Here is a 15,029-nt window from a genome sequence, read left to right on the forward strand (position 1 = left end):
AGGCTAAATAGATTACAATTTAATTTAAAAATCAACGAAATCGAAAGTTCAAAAGAACCTCATTCCCAAGAGTATTAGAAAAGTACAAATTATAGATTGGTCATTTTCTAGCTTACCAATACCTTATTTACTCATTACAAAAAAACACTTTATTTAGTATCTCCATCTGCATATAAAAACCAGTAAACAATTGAAAAATAATTAGTAAGTTCTAAAATTAATTTACTCATTAGCTTGAGAATAGATGATCTTTAGTACTTAAAGTATGATGCTATACCTTTTAAACTAAATAACATAACTGATAAGCAATACATCAGACATGACTAAACCATGCAAACTCGATTAAATACTCTAATCTAAATGATATGTGGATGTGAAAGCATAGTTAAGAAATTATATGTACATGCGAGAAAGAGAACGTAACAAATACCTTTGAGATTAATAATTTGATTGTCTAAACTGAATGCCTATTTTTTTTGGCATTAAAGAGGATGCAGTAAAGTTGAAGAATAATTTGAGATATCCAACACCTGGAACCAAAAAAAAAATATTGATACCAGCGACTATGGAGCATTTTACCAAGAAACTGAAACAATTAACAAACACATGCAGTTAACATACCTCTGTTAATTTGTTTGAGAATTTAATCGTTGTTCCCCATGATGGCAGCAACAATTTTGTCATCTTCAACACTTCATGTTTCTCTAGTCCCTATAACTGAACATAAACCAAACTTTTAACAGCAATCTGAAATATTACAATTATAGGGGGAAAAAGTGTAGTACTCTTTATCATATTTTCAAAGGTGTTTTCAATCTATACCCTGCTATATTTTACAGTACGCTTTAACGATATGATAGTGATACCTTTGATCAAAAGGCATTCTTGTGATTTTACCTCATCTGCCTCTGCTTTTTATTTTCCTCTTCTTCTCTTTCTTGTGGGTCTCTAGCAATTCATATCATTCTGATCAAACATATCCACCCTTTCTAGAACCTTCTTGACCCTAGAACGGATCAGATGAGCCAATATGTTTCTCCGCTGAAGCCTGCGAAACTGCACGCAGAGTAAGATAGCCTCGCCGGGATCTATGGGTTACTGAGATCGTTTACTCAGAGATGTAACTCTGCACTGGTCCAGGGCATTCAATATGGAAATTAAAAAAAGGAGCATATTTCTGTTATTGAATTAAGGTTTTGAAATCAAAGAAAGAGCATATTTCTTTTATTGATTGATTTTGAGTTTTCTATATCGAATCGAAAGGATAGGAATGCAAAAAGAGAAAAATCGTGGACAAAGGAAATAGATAGTGGATTAGATCATGGGTTGTTTAGTATTTTTCCATAGGCGTTTTCTAAGTTTATTTGATTTTATTTAAAAACAATTGTAAATAAATATTACATGGCAAAATAAGATTAGTTTGGTGACTTGTGATTTAGTATATGACGATACGGTAATTGTATTAGTCCTTTTGCTAAAATATCAAAATACAACAGAAAATAGTCAACAATTCAGACGTCAGGTAAAATAAAAGTGAAAAGGTAAAATTCACAATATATATACTTACACCGAACCCTCGTTGGGGTCCATAGACTCTCCTACTACACTCTCAAAACGAACTCGCCGTCGTATTCGAGCTACTTGTCTCTTTCTCAGTTACCGGCGATAACGGCGGAGGAACTCCGTGCCTTAGCAACACAACTTCATCTCCTCCGCTCACATCAATGTCCACCACCTCCGGAAAATCTGGCATCCCTTCCTTCTGAATCCCTTTCAAAACCTCGACGATCTCATCCATCGACGGCCGCACTTCCCTCTCCTGTTGCAAACACCGGAACGCCAGCTCAGCAACCGACATCATCATCCTCTTCACCGCAGGATCCCTCGCGAATCCGAGAGTCAGATCCGCAAGCTCGTGGACGGCGTCGTTTTGGATTTTGGAGATGGCCATGTTCGCGAGGTTGATATCGTGTCGATGCCGAGTGATGTCGACTGCTTCTTTGGACGAGATCAGCTCCGAGAGGACGACTCCGAAGCTGTAAACGTCGCTCTTCTCGTTGAGGCGGTAACATTGGTAATACTCGGGATCAACATATCCCGGGGTTCCTTGCGGCGCGGTGGAGATATGAGTTTGATCCGTGGAAAACAACCGTGAGAGACCAAAGTCAGCTACTTTCACTTGGTAGTTGCTATCTAGAAGAATGTTTGTAGTCTTCACATCTCTGTGTATGATTCCTGAAAGCATGTTGTTACGGACCAGGTCAACATTTATTTTTACTTGAATAAAATTTTTTTGATCCTTAATATTTTCTATTTTTTTATACAAATTTATGAATAATTTTCTTATAAATTTTATAATGAAACAAAATATGTACATAAAAAATATTTTATGTAAATCCTCTAGTAAGCCTAGCTTTTTCATCCTATAAAAACATACAAATATAAATGTAAATGGAATGAAAAATGATAAATAGTATAATAATGACTAATGAAATTATCAAATAATCTAATGATATAATACTGCAAATAGGATTTTTATCTGATATTTTAATTTTTATATAGTATGAAACAAATATAGAAATTGGTTTTTATTTATTAAAGCTACGGGGATTCAGACACGAGAATGGGCCATGGGATGGTCGCACTCATTATCCCCATCTAAGCCGGCACTACATACTATTTCATCAATTTTTCAGGAATCTCATGTTTTCGTGTTTGTTTGTTCAGTTTGTGTGGTTACCTGAGGCATGGAGAAAAGACAATGCATTAGCGGTTTGAATGGCGATGTTGAGTCTTGCAGGCCAGCAAATAGGACGAGACTGTGCTTGGTCTCCATGGAGATGATCAGCGAGTGTGCCATTAGAGATGTATTCATACACCAAGAGTAGCTCTCTGCTATGTCTTGTCGTGCATCCGTATAGAATCACTAGGTTCGGGTGTTTCAAGTTCCTCAAGATATCAATCTCGTTCTTGAATTGCTCAACTCGTCTTAGTGATCTCTCGAAGAGTCGTTTTACAGCTACTGCTCGTCCGTCCTTTAGTATGCCTTCACGAATTTTTCTTTAAGCTTTTAAAAACCCAAGTTTGAAGGTTTTTATTTGTTATGTAATTAGAGTTTTGGTTCTTACCGTAGTAGACAGTACCAAATCCTCCATCTCCAAGCTCTCTTGAGAAATTCGCGGTGGCTTCCTCGAGTTCTTCGTAGCTGAAGACTTGAACTCCGAAGTAGACGTCGCTTCCATTTGCAAGGTTGGAGATTGACGGCATGAGAGAGTGGTTGCTTCCGGAGATTGTTGTGGAAGTTGGAGTGTTGGACATTGTATTACTGCTTGAATAAGGAGATGTTGTTGATAGGCCTTTGCTTGTGTTTTGAGCTGCCAGTTTCTTTCTTCTCCATATGAAACAGAGTACAGCTCCTGCTAAAAGAGTGGCACCCAAGAACCCGCCAGCGAATCCGATTCCTAGAGACGAGCAAAAAGACAAGGGCTTTGTTAGGTTGCCTCAAGAACCCACAAGGTATGTTTTACTGGAATTAGATTCCTCGAAAGTTAAAGAACAGTCATCTACCTAGTTTCTGTTTGTGGGTGAGTGCTGCATCAACAAATACCATGAGAAATATGTTAGTTCAAACTGACGACAGAACTCAAGATCATAGTATATAAAACGAGGTTTGCACTCAAGGGAGTTTCTCTGAATGGTCACTAGAAAAGGAATGTAATAAATCATATTCATGTTAGCTAAATTAGTTCCAGTTAAAAGGTGAGGTTGGTAGATGGGGTAGTATACTAGTATGCAGTGGTTAAGGAAGGGATGAGATCTGGATTTTTTGGAAGAAGATTAACAATTACTTTCAAACCGAACTAAAATTTAGATTAACTGAAATAGTGAATTTAGATTCCTTGGAAGGAAGAGAATAGTCACCTACCTGATTTCTTTGATTCGGTGAGTGCTGCATCAAAAAATACCATGAGATATGTGTTAGTTCAAACTCAAGACAGAGCTTACAATCATATTTAAAACAAGGCTTGAAACTCTAGGGAGTTTCTCTCATCGGTCACCGTAAAGGAACATAACAGATCATATCTATGTCAGCAAGAGAGTTCCAGTGAAAAGGTAAGGTTGGTAAGTGGGTAGTATGCAGTGGGTTAAGGAAGGAATGAGATGTGGATCTTGTGGAAGAAGATTAGGACATTAGTTTCAAACTTTCTGAGATTCGCATTAACTAAAATAGTGAATTTAGATTCCTAGAAAGGAAAAGAATAGAGAACCTACCTGATTTTGTAGGTCTGTAGGGTCCTGCATGAACAAATACCATAAGAAAAAGCTAACTCAAGACAGAACAACTGAGGGAGGGGAAAGGATAAATCATTACTCTTCTTTGGTATCCCAGAATCGCAAGTATGGTTGCTAGGCCCGTCCACACAGTAGCAAACGAATGCTCTCGAGCTATCATTATAACCACAAGCACCATGCGATTCTTTGCATTTCCAACATTCAGTGGTAAACATAACCTCGAAACCATCCTTAAGAGCCTTCTCTATAGCCTCCAGAGTCGGACTTCCGTCTTCAATACTCAAGGCATATCGAGATACAGGAATACTGACATTTCTTTCACACGATGCGCTTGAATTTTCTAAGATAGCTCTATCCCAGGACTGTAAAAAGGACGAGACAAAGTAACTACGCCTACCATTGTCATTCCCACAGTCCAGCTTTGTAATGTAAAAATCGCGAGGAACATCTACCCTTGGAGCAGAGCAGTTGTAATAAAATATTGACAGCATAGTGTCCTGAGAAAATGGAAGAACATCCGGGTTGATTTTAACATTTTCAGGGTGTCGGGGACAAAGATTGCTTTGATAATCCTTTATGGCAAGTATTATGCTGTAACCCTTGTTCTCAAGGATTTGGAACTTGACAGAGGATATACTAAACTCTGCGACATCTCCGCTGCAGTTGACCTTGAAATCCGGGTGGCCACACTCTTTTCTCCCCGGTATCCAAAAGGGATAAGAGAGTCCTCTCTGATTGGCGCATGTAAACGATTGATAGCATTTTTTGTGATGCTCATCAACTGACAAAACAAAAGAGGGAATCACAAAGAGCATCCATATGGTTGCATAGGACCAAGATTTTGTCAGAGACTGATAAAGATTTATCATGGTACTCTCCTCTGCTTTTTTTCTTGAAGATGAACACTAGGCTGAAGAAGAAGTAGTAGAAGAAGAAGAATAGGAACATGGTTTTTTTTGTCCAAGTCTTGGTTTCTTTATATATATTCTTTATCTGGAAATCTATTACCAAAGGGAAATTTCCTTGTAAATTAGGTGTGTTAGGATGACTTAGTCTTCGAATGGACTGGTGGACAGTCAGGATATTATATTATTTTAAAATATTTTATTTTGAGTGGTTGCTATTAATATATCAGTTTTTAACTTTTTATTAGTATTTATTTGTTTTGTTTTTTTGTAAGACAACTTAAAACGTAAGTGCCGGTACGAAAAGTTTACTAAGAAAAGTCAGGCAGAGTAGAAATGGGGCTAGAAAAAGAAAGTAAGAGTGGAACAAGACTATGACTCTTTAGCATTTACCATGGAAAACTGAACGATGTTGATGAAGTAGAAGAAGGGACTGTGATAAAGAAAGGGGATGTTTCATTGTAACGAAGACGTCCATACGTTGAAAATGACTTGATGGAAACCGTGTATACCAAGTTGCTAGAGACAGATCAATACTTTAAGACCACTCAAGTTTCTACCTTCTATCTTGAGCTCACTAGGATATAAGGTATGTCTTAGAAGTGACACAACCAACATAGGAAAATCGCAAGAAAAGATATTTGTGACATGTGATTAGTATGAGCCGTGATTCTTGAATTTCTTGGTGATTAGTATGTTGTAAATGTTTGTTGATTTACTTATTGTGCAACATAGGTTTATAGTTGCGGTATGTGGCATAGTGGAACTTAGGAAGCTGCAAATCTACTTATGAACGAGCTGTTATTTTCTGTTTTAGACTGGTTGCATCGTTGTAATGCTGCATAAATTTGGCAAGGGGAAAAACTAAGATGATATGCATAATAAACTTGCTAATAGTTCAGAAACATACCAGATGGAATCATTCGATTGCATTTGATTTTGGATGAAGAGTTTCTCTTGCAGCAAACAGGAGTGTCAACATCGTAGCCGCAGACTCCACCAGTGGATTTACATTCTTGACACGGTTTCCCATCAATCCTCAGTTTCACCTCAAATCCCTTTTGGAGAACAGTTTGTAAACGGTCCAAGTTCAGAGTTTTCATCTCTGGAGCATAACTTGTGGGAACAGAGATGTTGAAACTCGCAGAACACTTTTTATGATTTTCATTGCTCCGATGCAATGAGGCAATACCAATCTTTGGACATTTGAAATTTGCGGGGTTGGTAAGATGAGGTTCGCAGAGATAGTAAACAAAGAGGGTCGTGTAATCTGGCGAAAGCTGAAAGAGTTCATTAGTCAACGTTGTACCTGTTAAAGTAGAATTGCAGAATGATACACCTAAAAAGTCTTGCCTCGCGAGCCCAAGGGTGTTAGTTGAATTGTCTAAGAAAAGGACACTGTACATCTGACCTGAGAAAATAAAGTAAGTCTTGTTCGAGTTTTGGTGACAGTGAAGCCCCAAAGAAGGATGACCACAAGGTTCTGGTCGAGCCTCTCCCCAGAAAGGAAACCCCGCTGTTATATTCCCACAGTGAAACAGGTTATCACAAAACTTAAGGTCTGGTTGACTTAGAGCACAAGGAAGATGGTGAAAGTAGAACGAGAAGAATATCAAGATCAGACAAGAATTCGGGTTTGAGAAACCGAAGAGTATTGGAGAGAACATGACTGATTGATTGATATCTGAATAAAGTTCTCTTTTCTGGGGGGGGGGGGGGGGTTGGTTTGGTGTGAGCAGAGTAGATAAATGAGCAAACAAAAAAAATAGAAAAAGAATATCAACTAGATAACAAAAGCTCATATTAAAGAAAGAAAGAAAAAATATCAAGTTGGGAAGGACTCAGTCAAGAATGAAAAAGGAGAGATGTGCACTAGAGTTGGATAATTTATTAGTCAGCCGTTTTTGTTAGTTGACTTAGACTTTTCTTCTTTTCTTTTGTTTCCTAACTAAAAGGAAACTGAAAATTTGGCTTCACTGTCGAGAATCTTATTGTCGTACCAGAAAAATAATTACAACCGCAACAGAAATATTGAAAAATGTTAGCGGAACAAAATTTATTTATTATTCCAATAATATATTTTTTTTGGAAATTGAAAACAATACAAAGACACATAAAAAATGAAATGTTCACTTTATTTTTTAATTATTTTTTAAAAACCATTCGTAAATCCTCTGAAAGAAAAATATTGGACGGCATACGTAAAGCTCTGACTGTCCCACGCCCGCACATTGGCTTGTAGGCTCCATCCTAACCGATGGATAGTGCGTTAATATGTCCAAAGGCTCGAAATCATTGTTTATTAACACTGCAATCACCATATGACATTTCTTCGTGCTTTAGCCTCACTCGCACGATATCGGGAATCATTTCCCCGATAGATCACCCATTCTTCACCCATTTATCTATGTTAGTGTGAGCCCTGACTACACACGTCTGGGTTCGTCTCTGATACCACTTGTAACGTCCTGATCGCCCACGGTTAATGGGCCACCCACGCCCGCTCAGTCGTATCGTGATCTTCATCCCATTCGACGGACGGTGCGTTAATTTGTTCAAAGGCTCAAAATCATTGTTTACCTACCTTGCAATCACTATATGATCTTTCATCGTGCTTTGGCCTCACTCGCACGATATTGATAGGTCACACATCCTTTCATACTCCATCTCAAGTACACTTAACTTTGAAATTTTAAATCTTTCCATACTCCATCTCAAGTACACTTAGCTCTGGAATTCTAAATAGATAAGTGACGGAAAAAGTAAATGCACTGGTAACTAGGTAGCCAAAATCAATTTTCTTAAACCTCTTCGTATACCACAACCAAGATTTACAACATAATTAGTAAAGGTATGCAGCAGCAATAAGTTGTGGTGTTGGTGTAAGAGGTGGAGGTTATAGTTTGGGGGGCTTTGGGTAGCAGCAATAAATTCCGATCTTTGGCTTGTGCGTAGTCTTAAAGTCTTGATGGATTGAGTTTTTTCTTAAGAATCTCTCAGGGAAGAAACGTCTTTGAACCTTTTTTTTTCCATTTTCCTTTTTCCTTTCTCATCCTTTTTCATTCTTTATTTTTGTTTTTGGTGAAAGATCCTTCAAAATACCCTGTTGCAAAATGTTCTTAATCCCATAATTCATTTTTTTAATATCAAGAGGTTCGGGGTCGAAGCCCCTAATCCTCCCTATTTCTGAAATCACATTATGTTATATTAATTAATCCCATAATTCATGATAAATGGGCAGTGTCACAAAAAGTTTAAAACGTCATTGTATTTGCATTACAAGTAAATTACTAAACCAAGTTTGTTGGCGAATAACAAAGTCGCCTTATTTCTGAAAGCATGCTCTGCCTTTCATGTAAACATTCACATATCCTTGAAGCATTCATTAACATTACCACGAAGCCTTTGCTCCAAGAGTTCTCCACAGATATTCCCAATCAAATGATAAAAGGCCATAAGCTCTGAGAGTTGCTCTATGTTCATCTTGTTCATCATGTTCCTTACTATCCTCTGCTTCTCCTCGTCTACTTTCAACTTTTTCATATATGATCCTCCGTTTCTCACCGTCGATCCCATCTCCTTCAGCCTCGTCTCTTGCTCCGTGCTTAGCGCCGTGTTTGACTGCAACAGCCCACACCATATACCAAAACATTATTTAACTCGGTAAAGGAGAGAAATCCTTGCATTGATAACAAAAAAAAATTGTCAAGAAAGAGAGTTATTGAGATGGGATAAAGGCACTGGACACTGATTATCAGCCCTCTCCTGTTTAGGTTTAAACCCGTAAAAGACCTTACAGGTTAGGACTTTCGCTTCATTTTATTTTTTCTTGTTTGCCCACATGAATGTCATGTTCGTGTCAAAAGCCGAAATCATAATTAACCAGTTAAAGTGTTTGGAATTGCGGTATAAAACGAGCTGATCTGGTCCGAGATCCCTTTGGCTCAACACAACAACCATAGGCATTATCTAACTCCCACTGAATGCATAGTCGTATTTTAAAAAGATAAGTTTAACTATGTAACCCTTTAGGCCTACGAAAGGCCAAAGAAGTATTCTCTAAACCACTTTGCCTTTTGCATCAATATTTGACTCAACATGTACTTAAAGTTAAGCAGAGAGGTTTGGCAATCTTTACCTCAAGAAACTCGGCGCCAACTTCGAGCTCTGATACTTTTGAAGGGTTCTTCCCAGTTGCTCCTTTAGTATACATATACCTCGCAAGTGAGAAACATCGAACAAGTATCTTTCTCTTACTCTCCATTTCTCCGTCAAGCACCAACGTCTTTGGAACAGACATTGAGCTACTCAACTTCTTCTGATACGCAATCACCGCCTTTGCAAATTCCTAAATCAAAATCATAAAAAACACCTTATAAAAAATCTCAATTCACAAGATTCTTTTAATCACAATTAACGTATAAACTAATCTTCAAGAACACAAACCTGATATGCAGCAGGACAACCAGGGTAATCAAACTCATCAAGATCATTTGATCTCATTCTTTCAGGATGAAACTGCAAACCCATTATAAACTTCCCTTCTTCAGGATTATACGTATCCGGATCGTAGAAACCTTCTATCAACCCATCAGAAGCGAACGCCATTGGCACAAACCTCTGTGCCAACTTCTTGACACCTTGATGATGGTAACTATTAACCAAAATCTCCATATTTTCTCTATCCAACGAATCTTTAAACCAAGATCGAAGTGGACTGTTCTCAACAATCCTCACAACATGTCTATGCTCATCATAATTATCATAATCTATATGCCTCGTTCTACGTTCTTCCGGTAATTTATTCGTAAGCTCTTTCTCTAAATCAAGATAAAGAGTCCCACCACATGCAACATTCAAAATCTGCGAAAAATGTTATCAACCATCATTAACATTTTAATTCTAGAGAAAGCTACAAAAGACGAAACAGAGACATAGATATTACTTGTGATCCTCTGCAAATTCCTAAGTAAGGAATGTTCTGTTCGAGACAGAGCTTAGCAAGAGCTAACTCAATGGAATCTTTCTCTTTGTCAATGGATGTATCACTCGCATGTGTTTCTCTAATCTCCTGAATCTCTTCCGGTGAAAGAGAGGAGATTTCAGATTCATAAAGAGAAGGATCAATATCTTCTCCTTCACAAAGAAGAACTCCATGGATTGGCTTGAAGCTCTCGAGCAACATGTGAACACCAGTGACTCGTGGAACAATCACTGGTACACATCCATAACGAACTATCAGATCAAGATGATATTCACCTGAAAATGAAAACTCACCATTATCACCCAATGAAACATTTACAGGGGAAAACAGAGAGAAACCTCGAAATCATACGTTCAGTTATTAAATCACAAAAACAGAACCATGCATGCAACAAAACAGAGAGGTTAGAGAAGAACCAACGAAGTCGACGAATTTGTTTTTACGAACGGTGCGTCTAGAGACCACGAGGACACGAGGGAGGACTTGAGAAAGATTCTCCATTTATCCAGAAGGGAAAAGAAAATTTGAGAGATTCAGGAGAAAATAGTTTTTTTTTTTGTGTAGATCCGATGTGACGTGAGAAGAAACAGAAAAGAGTTTGTTGTGACAAGAGAGAGAGCTAAAACGTAAATTTATACTGAAGAGAAAGGCTTTTTCATCATATTATTTTTATTTTTACTATTATAAATTTTAAAATAATACGGTATATACAAATTTGTTCTACGGAAAACAGAGTATTTTGTTAGTTTGTTTACGTAGAAAGAATACATGAGGAAACAGGGTATCAGGACATCCACAATGGAAGCTTTTAAGGGAGTCTTTAGGGAGTGTGGAGTCCATTTTTTAGTATCAGGACATCCACAATGGAAGCTTTTAAGGGAGTTTTTAGGGAGTGTGGAGCCCATTTTTTTAGAGTTTGTGCAAAAAAGAGTGCTTAAAATCCTTTGGTAAGGATTGATCGTTACACTGTTCACGGGTCCCATTGACTACGTGGTGCCACGTGAATGGTCATCTTTTTTTTTTTTTAAAAATCCAAAATATCCAGGATTAATCCGAAATGTCCTTGTCGTGAGTCTCACCGTTGCGCATGGTCTTAAGAGTTGCTGACTAGCTAGCTTGGGTATATATCTCAACTTTTAGAAAAGGAAAATCTATATTTAAGTTAGTCATAAATATATTTTTAGGCAAATTGAAGAGTTAAATGTAATTGGAAATGAATATAATTCACATAAGTAGTGTCTGGTTAACAACTTCCTCAGATCGAATCTAAATTTTCTTGGGTGTCCCTATGAAATTAATTTCACGTGGTGTCCCACTTCACTAATAATGTCTCAGTGGTAATTATGGAACTCTGTTCCACGATTTTGTGCCACATAAAAGTATATACATTGTTGTTGGAACACTTCACGTAATATGGTAGACGTAATATGGTAGTTAATGTTTATAAGACCCTAATGGAAACACTAACGTAAACACTGAAACACTAATATACAAAACACAGAACGAAAACCCGAATGGAAACTCTAACATGATATCGAAACCTTAACCAGAATAGAAACACTGACATTTAACTGAGATGATGAAGAGGGTGAAGAGAAAGTGAAGAAGAAGAATCTCGAGAGAAAGAGACAATCAAGAACAGATGAGATTTGGCTTTCTTTCGCAGAGAGAGGGAGGGAGAGAGAGAGATTAAAATTTAATTGTTAGAGTGAATTGAATTTGGAATTAATGAAAAAAGTTTGATTCAATTGTCAACTACTCCCATTGGACCCAGAATTTCTGATTAATGGGTTTTGGAAAGAATTATTTTGGGTTAGAAGACAAATTTGTTTAGGAGGGAAAATTGAGTTTTAGATAGGGTTTTTACTTTTGGGGTTTGCTAAAATTTTAGAGTTTAGATGGGTTTATTGAATATGATTAAATGTATTTATTTAGAATTTTTTGTAGTACACAGACATATATGGGTTTTTGATAATAAAACCTCTCGACTAAATGGGTTTTGGAAAGAATTATTTTGGGTTAGAAGACAAATTTGTTTCGGAGGGAAAATTGGGTTTTAGATAGGGTTTTTACTTTTGGGGTTTGCTAAATTTTTAGAGTTTAGATGGGTTTATTGAATATGATTAAATGTATTTATTTATAATTTTTTGTAGTACACAAACATATATGGGTTTTTAATAATAAAACCACTCGACTAAAGATAGATCGTAAAAAAACTCTTAACTAAAAATTTCACAAAAAAAAACCCTCAATTTTAATTTCGTTAACGTGTGTCACCTTCCGTCACAGTATTTTAGATGAATGGTGACATACATTAACGAAATTAAAGTTGAGGTTTTTTCGTCAAAGTTTTAGCTGAGGAGATATTTTGCGATCCATCTTTAATTTAGTGGTTTATTACTAAATGCAATTAAATGTTGTGTCTTTTACTCCACAATCAATTTTTTTGCACAATCCCACAATGTTTTTTGTTCATCCGTACGTAATATCTTCACCATTCAACCATGGTAGAGGAGCTTTGGTTCTTGTCATCCCCCATCAAAACCCTTGAACATTTATCCTGTAAGGATGATTTAGAGACGGAAACATTTGATGACAGTCAAACAAACTATGTTTCCTTCCATGTTTTAAGCAAAATGATTTTGTCTCATATGGACAATATAGAAAATCTAAACGACCATGGATCATCCAATTAACCAGACATCATGCGATAAGGTGGAAAGTCATTAATAGTCCACATTAATGCGGCTCTCATCGTAAATTTTTTTTCCTCAAGATATCATATGATTTAGCCCTTTACTCCATAAAATTTTGTAAATCTTCAGTTAATGGTTGCAGTTAGATATCTATGATTTTCTTTGAGTATCTCATCCTGAGAACTAATACCAATAAAAAGAAAATAATATTTTCATACACATCCTTAGAGGTAAATAATACGGAGTTATGATAACATGCCACACATAGTGAGCTTAACCATTGATTCCAATCGAATGGAATCCATCTGTTTCTAAGCCTAGATAATTATTCCGAATTTCCGCAACGAAATGAAGATATACGTCGTTAAAATGCTTCCATTCTCTCCCTTTGGATGAGTGCATTTCTCCTTCAAGAGACACAAATTCTTTGTGCCATTACATATGTGGTGCAGTCGCCTCTAGTTAGTATAGATGCTTTAAACGCTCCATAATTGGCAATGTAAAACATCTTTTTTCTTGGGCGATTTTTTTCCTTTCATCGGTTTTATGGTATCGGTCTTTTCCACAAAAAACGACAAACCATGAGCCCCTTTTCTTTTTTTCCAAAATAGAATGCAGTTATCCTCGAAAATGTCTATCTTTACAGCACGGAGACCAAACACAGATGTTAACTTCTTTGTCTCATAATAACACGCTAGAACTTATTAGGTTGGTGCAAAATGTCTCTTAAAGTTTGAGATATCTCATCGACGCACAACTATGCAAATTATGATCGATTTTAACGTTTATCAAACGCGAAGCCAAATATAATTGAGAAATGCCTTAAATACATCCATTGTGTAGTGGTTGATTTGTGTCTTAAAAAGCTCGAAACATGCTATCTTGATATTGCTCTTCATTCAGTTCCTCAATCACATTCTCCACCATGTGTGGCGGTTCAATTTCCTCTCCCATATGTATATTTGTGTTCTATTGACATGATTCTTCTTCCGCATATGGTCTTTCTTCTTTGGTAAATTGACCCGCCGTCAATGATTCTCCATACATTTGACCTACTGTCGATAATTCTCCAACACCGTAGAAGCTTTCTTCATGGCTTGACTATATAATAATTATTCTTGAATCCAACCTGGAAAAGATGGTGGTATACCGTTCTTGCATCACGTTGCTTTCGGTTTTGACATCATGCACATACATAAAAGGTCGCCTCTCTTTATAAGAATTTTGATTATAAAAATGCACTTAATTCTGTATAACCTTCCATAAACTCTTCAAAAACATAGTTTTGGATTGGATCGATGTGTTGATCCATCCATTTCCTAGATAAAAAATGGGGAAAATTGGAAATATGCAATAAAAAAACTAGTATATTGTCCCTATGCCATAATATGAACTAGAAGTTGTCCACTTAGCATAATTTTTTATGTAAACCCAATTAAGTCCCTAATCTAAGCTTAAAACGTTTTCTTTTGTAAAATTAATTGTTAAAAAAAAAGTTAAAAGTTAAAAAAAAAAACAGACGGTAAATAAACAAAAGGGGATAATCCCAAATCGTGATTTAGAACCCTAATTTCGTCTTCTCCTTTGGCGATAGAGAACAAAAGACGATTTGAAGTCATCGGCGTGTCAGAGCTCGCCGTCGCCGGTGTTCCTTCTGCCCGCTAGGACTCCAGTGGTGTTCTTCTTCTTCTTAATCGCAGTCTTAGAAACCACGTCTCACTTCGCATCTCGTTCTCAAGTAACTCGCTGAACACCACTGAAGCTCGAGCCTCACCGATAACCGAAGCTCGTGCCTCTCCGATCTGGAATATACTCTCTCAGCTCTATTTCAAGCAAACCAATCGAGATTTTTCAGGTTTGTTTGTGAATTTTTTTTCATGTCTTTGTATCTTTTACTTGAGTCTTTAATCATAGTTTGACTGTCATAGGTTTCGAATTTAGTTTCTGTGAATGATTTAGGCTTCTATCTTATCAAAGTTGCATACTTTTTTTATTGTTGGTTTGTGGCAACTGATCTCTTGTACCTGTTGTTGTTTCTCGTGACATTGAGGGAGAATGGATTCGTATTTGATTGGGTATTGACATCTATAAAGCATGTAAAGTATGTAGTTTGCATTTTTGTATGTCTTAGGTGATTTTGTTTGATTTGTT

The 15,029-nt window shown here is 36.8% G+C and overlaps 2 protein-coding genes and 1 long non-coding RNA gene across 8 annotated transcripts; 1 reads left to right on the plus strand and 2 right to left on the minus strand.

Moving 5' to 3' along the window:
* Positions 1–1,441: 1,441 nt before the first annotated feature.
* Positions 1,442–6,971, minus strand: LOC106429453 (LEAF RUST 10 DISEASE-RESISTANCE LOCUS RECEPTOR-LIKE PROTEIN KINASE-like 1.3). 6 transcript variants are annotated; one of them, XM_022694661.2, is made up of 7 exons: positions 6,610–6,915; positions 6,109–6,507; positions 3,926–3,949; positions 3,568–3,591; positions 3,129–3,461; positions 2,741–3,046; positions 1,442–2,235 (listed from the first exon to the last, which is right to left on the minus strand). In XM_022694661.2, exons 1-7 carry the CDS (start codon positions 6,863–6,865, stop codon positions 1,610–1,612), a joined length of 1,968 nt encoding a protein of 655 aa, XP_022550382.1. In that variant the 5' UTR covers positions 6,866–6,915; the 3' UTR covers positions 1,442–1,609. The 6 variants fall into 6 exon arrangements, with proteins under 6 accessions (XP_022550382.1, XP_022550379.1, XP_022550380.1 ...); XM_022694658.2 differs by lacking the exons at positions 6,109–6,507; positions 6,610–6,915 and adding exons at positions 4,273–4,296; positions 4,373–6,078; XM_022694659.2 differs by having other exon boundaries at positions 6,109–6,971.
* Positions 2,023–4,634, plus strand: LOC125585524. Its single transcript, XR_007322497.1, has 2 exons — positions 2,023–2,260; positions 2,728–4,634. It is a non-coding gene; the product is annotated as an uncharacterized LOC125585524 (long non-coding RNA).
* A 1,470-nt stretch (positions 6,972–8,441) lies between the features above and the next one.
* LOC106429442 (putative glutamine amidotransferase GAT1_2.1) lies at positions 8,442–11,007 on the minus strand. The gene is made up of 5 exons (XM_013870187.3): positions 10,599–11,007; positions 10,144–10,457; positions 9,645–10,061; positions 9,337–9,546; positions 8,442–8,819 (listed from the first exon to the last, which is right to left on the minus strand). The coding sequence occupies exons 1-5, from the start codon at positions 10,681–10,683 to the stop codon at positions 8,562–8,564; spliced, it is 1,284 nt and encodes a 427-aa protein (XP_013725641.1). The 5' UTR covers positions 10,684–11,007; the 3' UTR covers positions 8,442–8,561.
* Between the last annotated feature and the right edge of the window lie 4,022 nt (positions 11,008–15,029).

This window comes from Brassica napus, chromosome C4 (assembly GCF_020379485.1).
Source record: "Brassica napus cultivar Da-Ae chromosome C4, Da-Ae, whole genome shotgun sequence".
NCBI lineage: Eukaryota > Viridiplantae > Streptophyta > Magnoliopsida > Brassicales > Brassicaceae > Brassica > Brassica napus.

Bases quoted from the DNA above. Each gene is read 5' to 3' on its own strand.
- LOC106429453 (XM_022694658.2), bottom strand. From the start codon at position 5,162: ATGATAAATCTTTATCAGTCTCTGACAAAATCTTGGTCCTATGCAACC. The intron at 3,462-3,567 runs GTAGATGACTGT...GCTCGTCTCTAG, and splicing joins CACCCACAAACAGAAACTAG to GAATCGGATTCGCTGGCGGG. The intron at 3,047-3,128 runs GTAAGAACCAAA...AAATTCGTGAAG, and splicing joins ATTTGGTACTGTCTACTACG to GCATACTAAAGGACGGACGA.
- LOC106429442 (XM_013870187.3), bottom strand. From the start codon at position 10,683: ATGGAGAATCTTTCTCAAGTCCTCCCTCGTGTCCTCGTGGTCTCTAGA. The intron at 10,458-10,598 runs GTTCTTCTCTAA...TTTCATTTTCAG, and splicing joins CAAATTCGTCGACTTCGTTG to GTGAATATCATCTTGATCTG. The intron at 10,062-10,143 runs GTAATATCTATG...CATTTTTCGCAG, and splicing joins GAATTTGCAGAGGATCACAA to ATTTTGAATGTTGCATGTGG.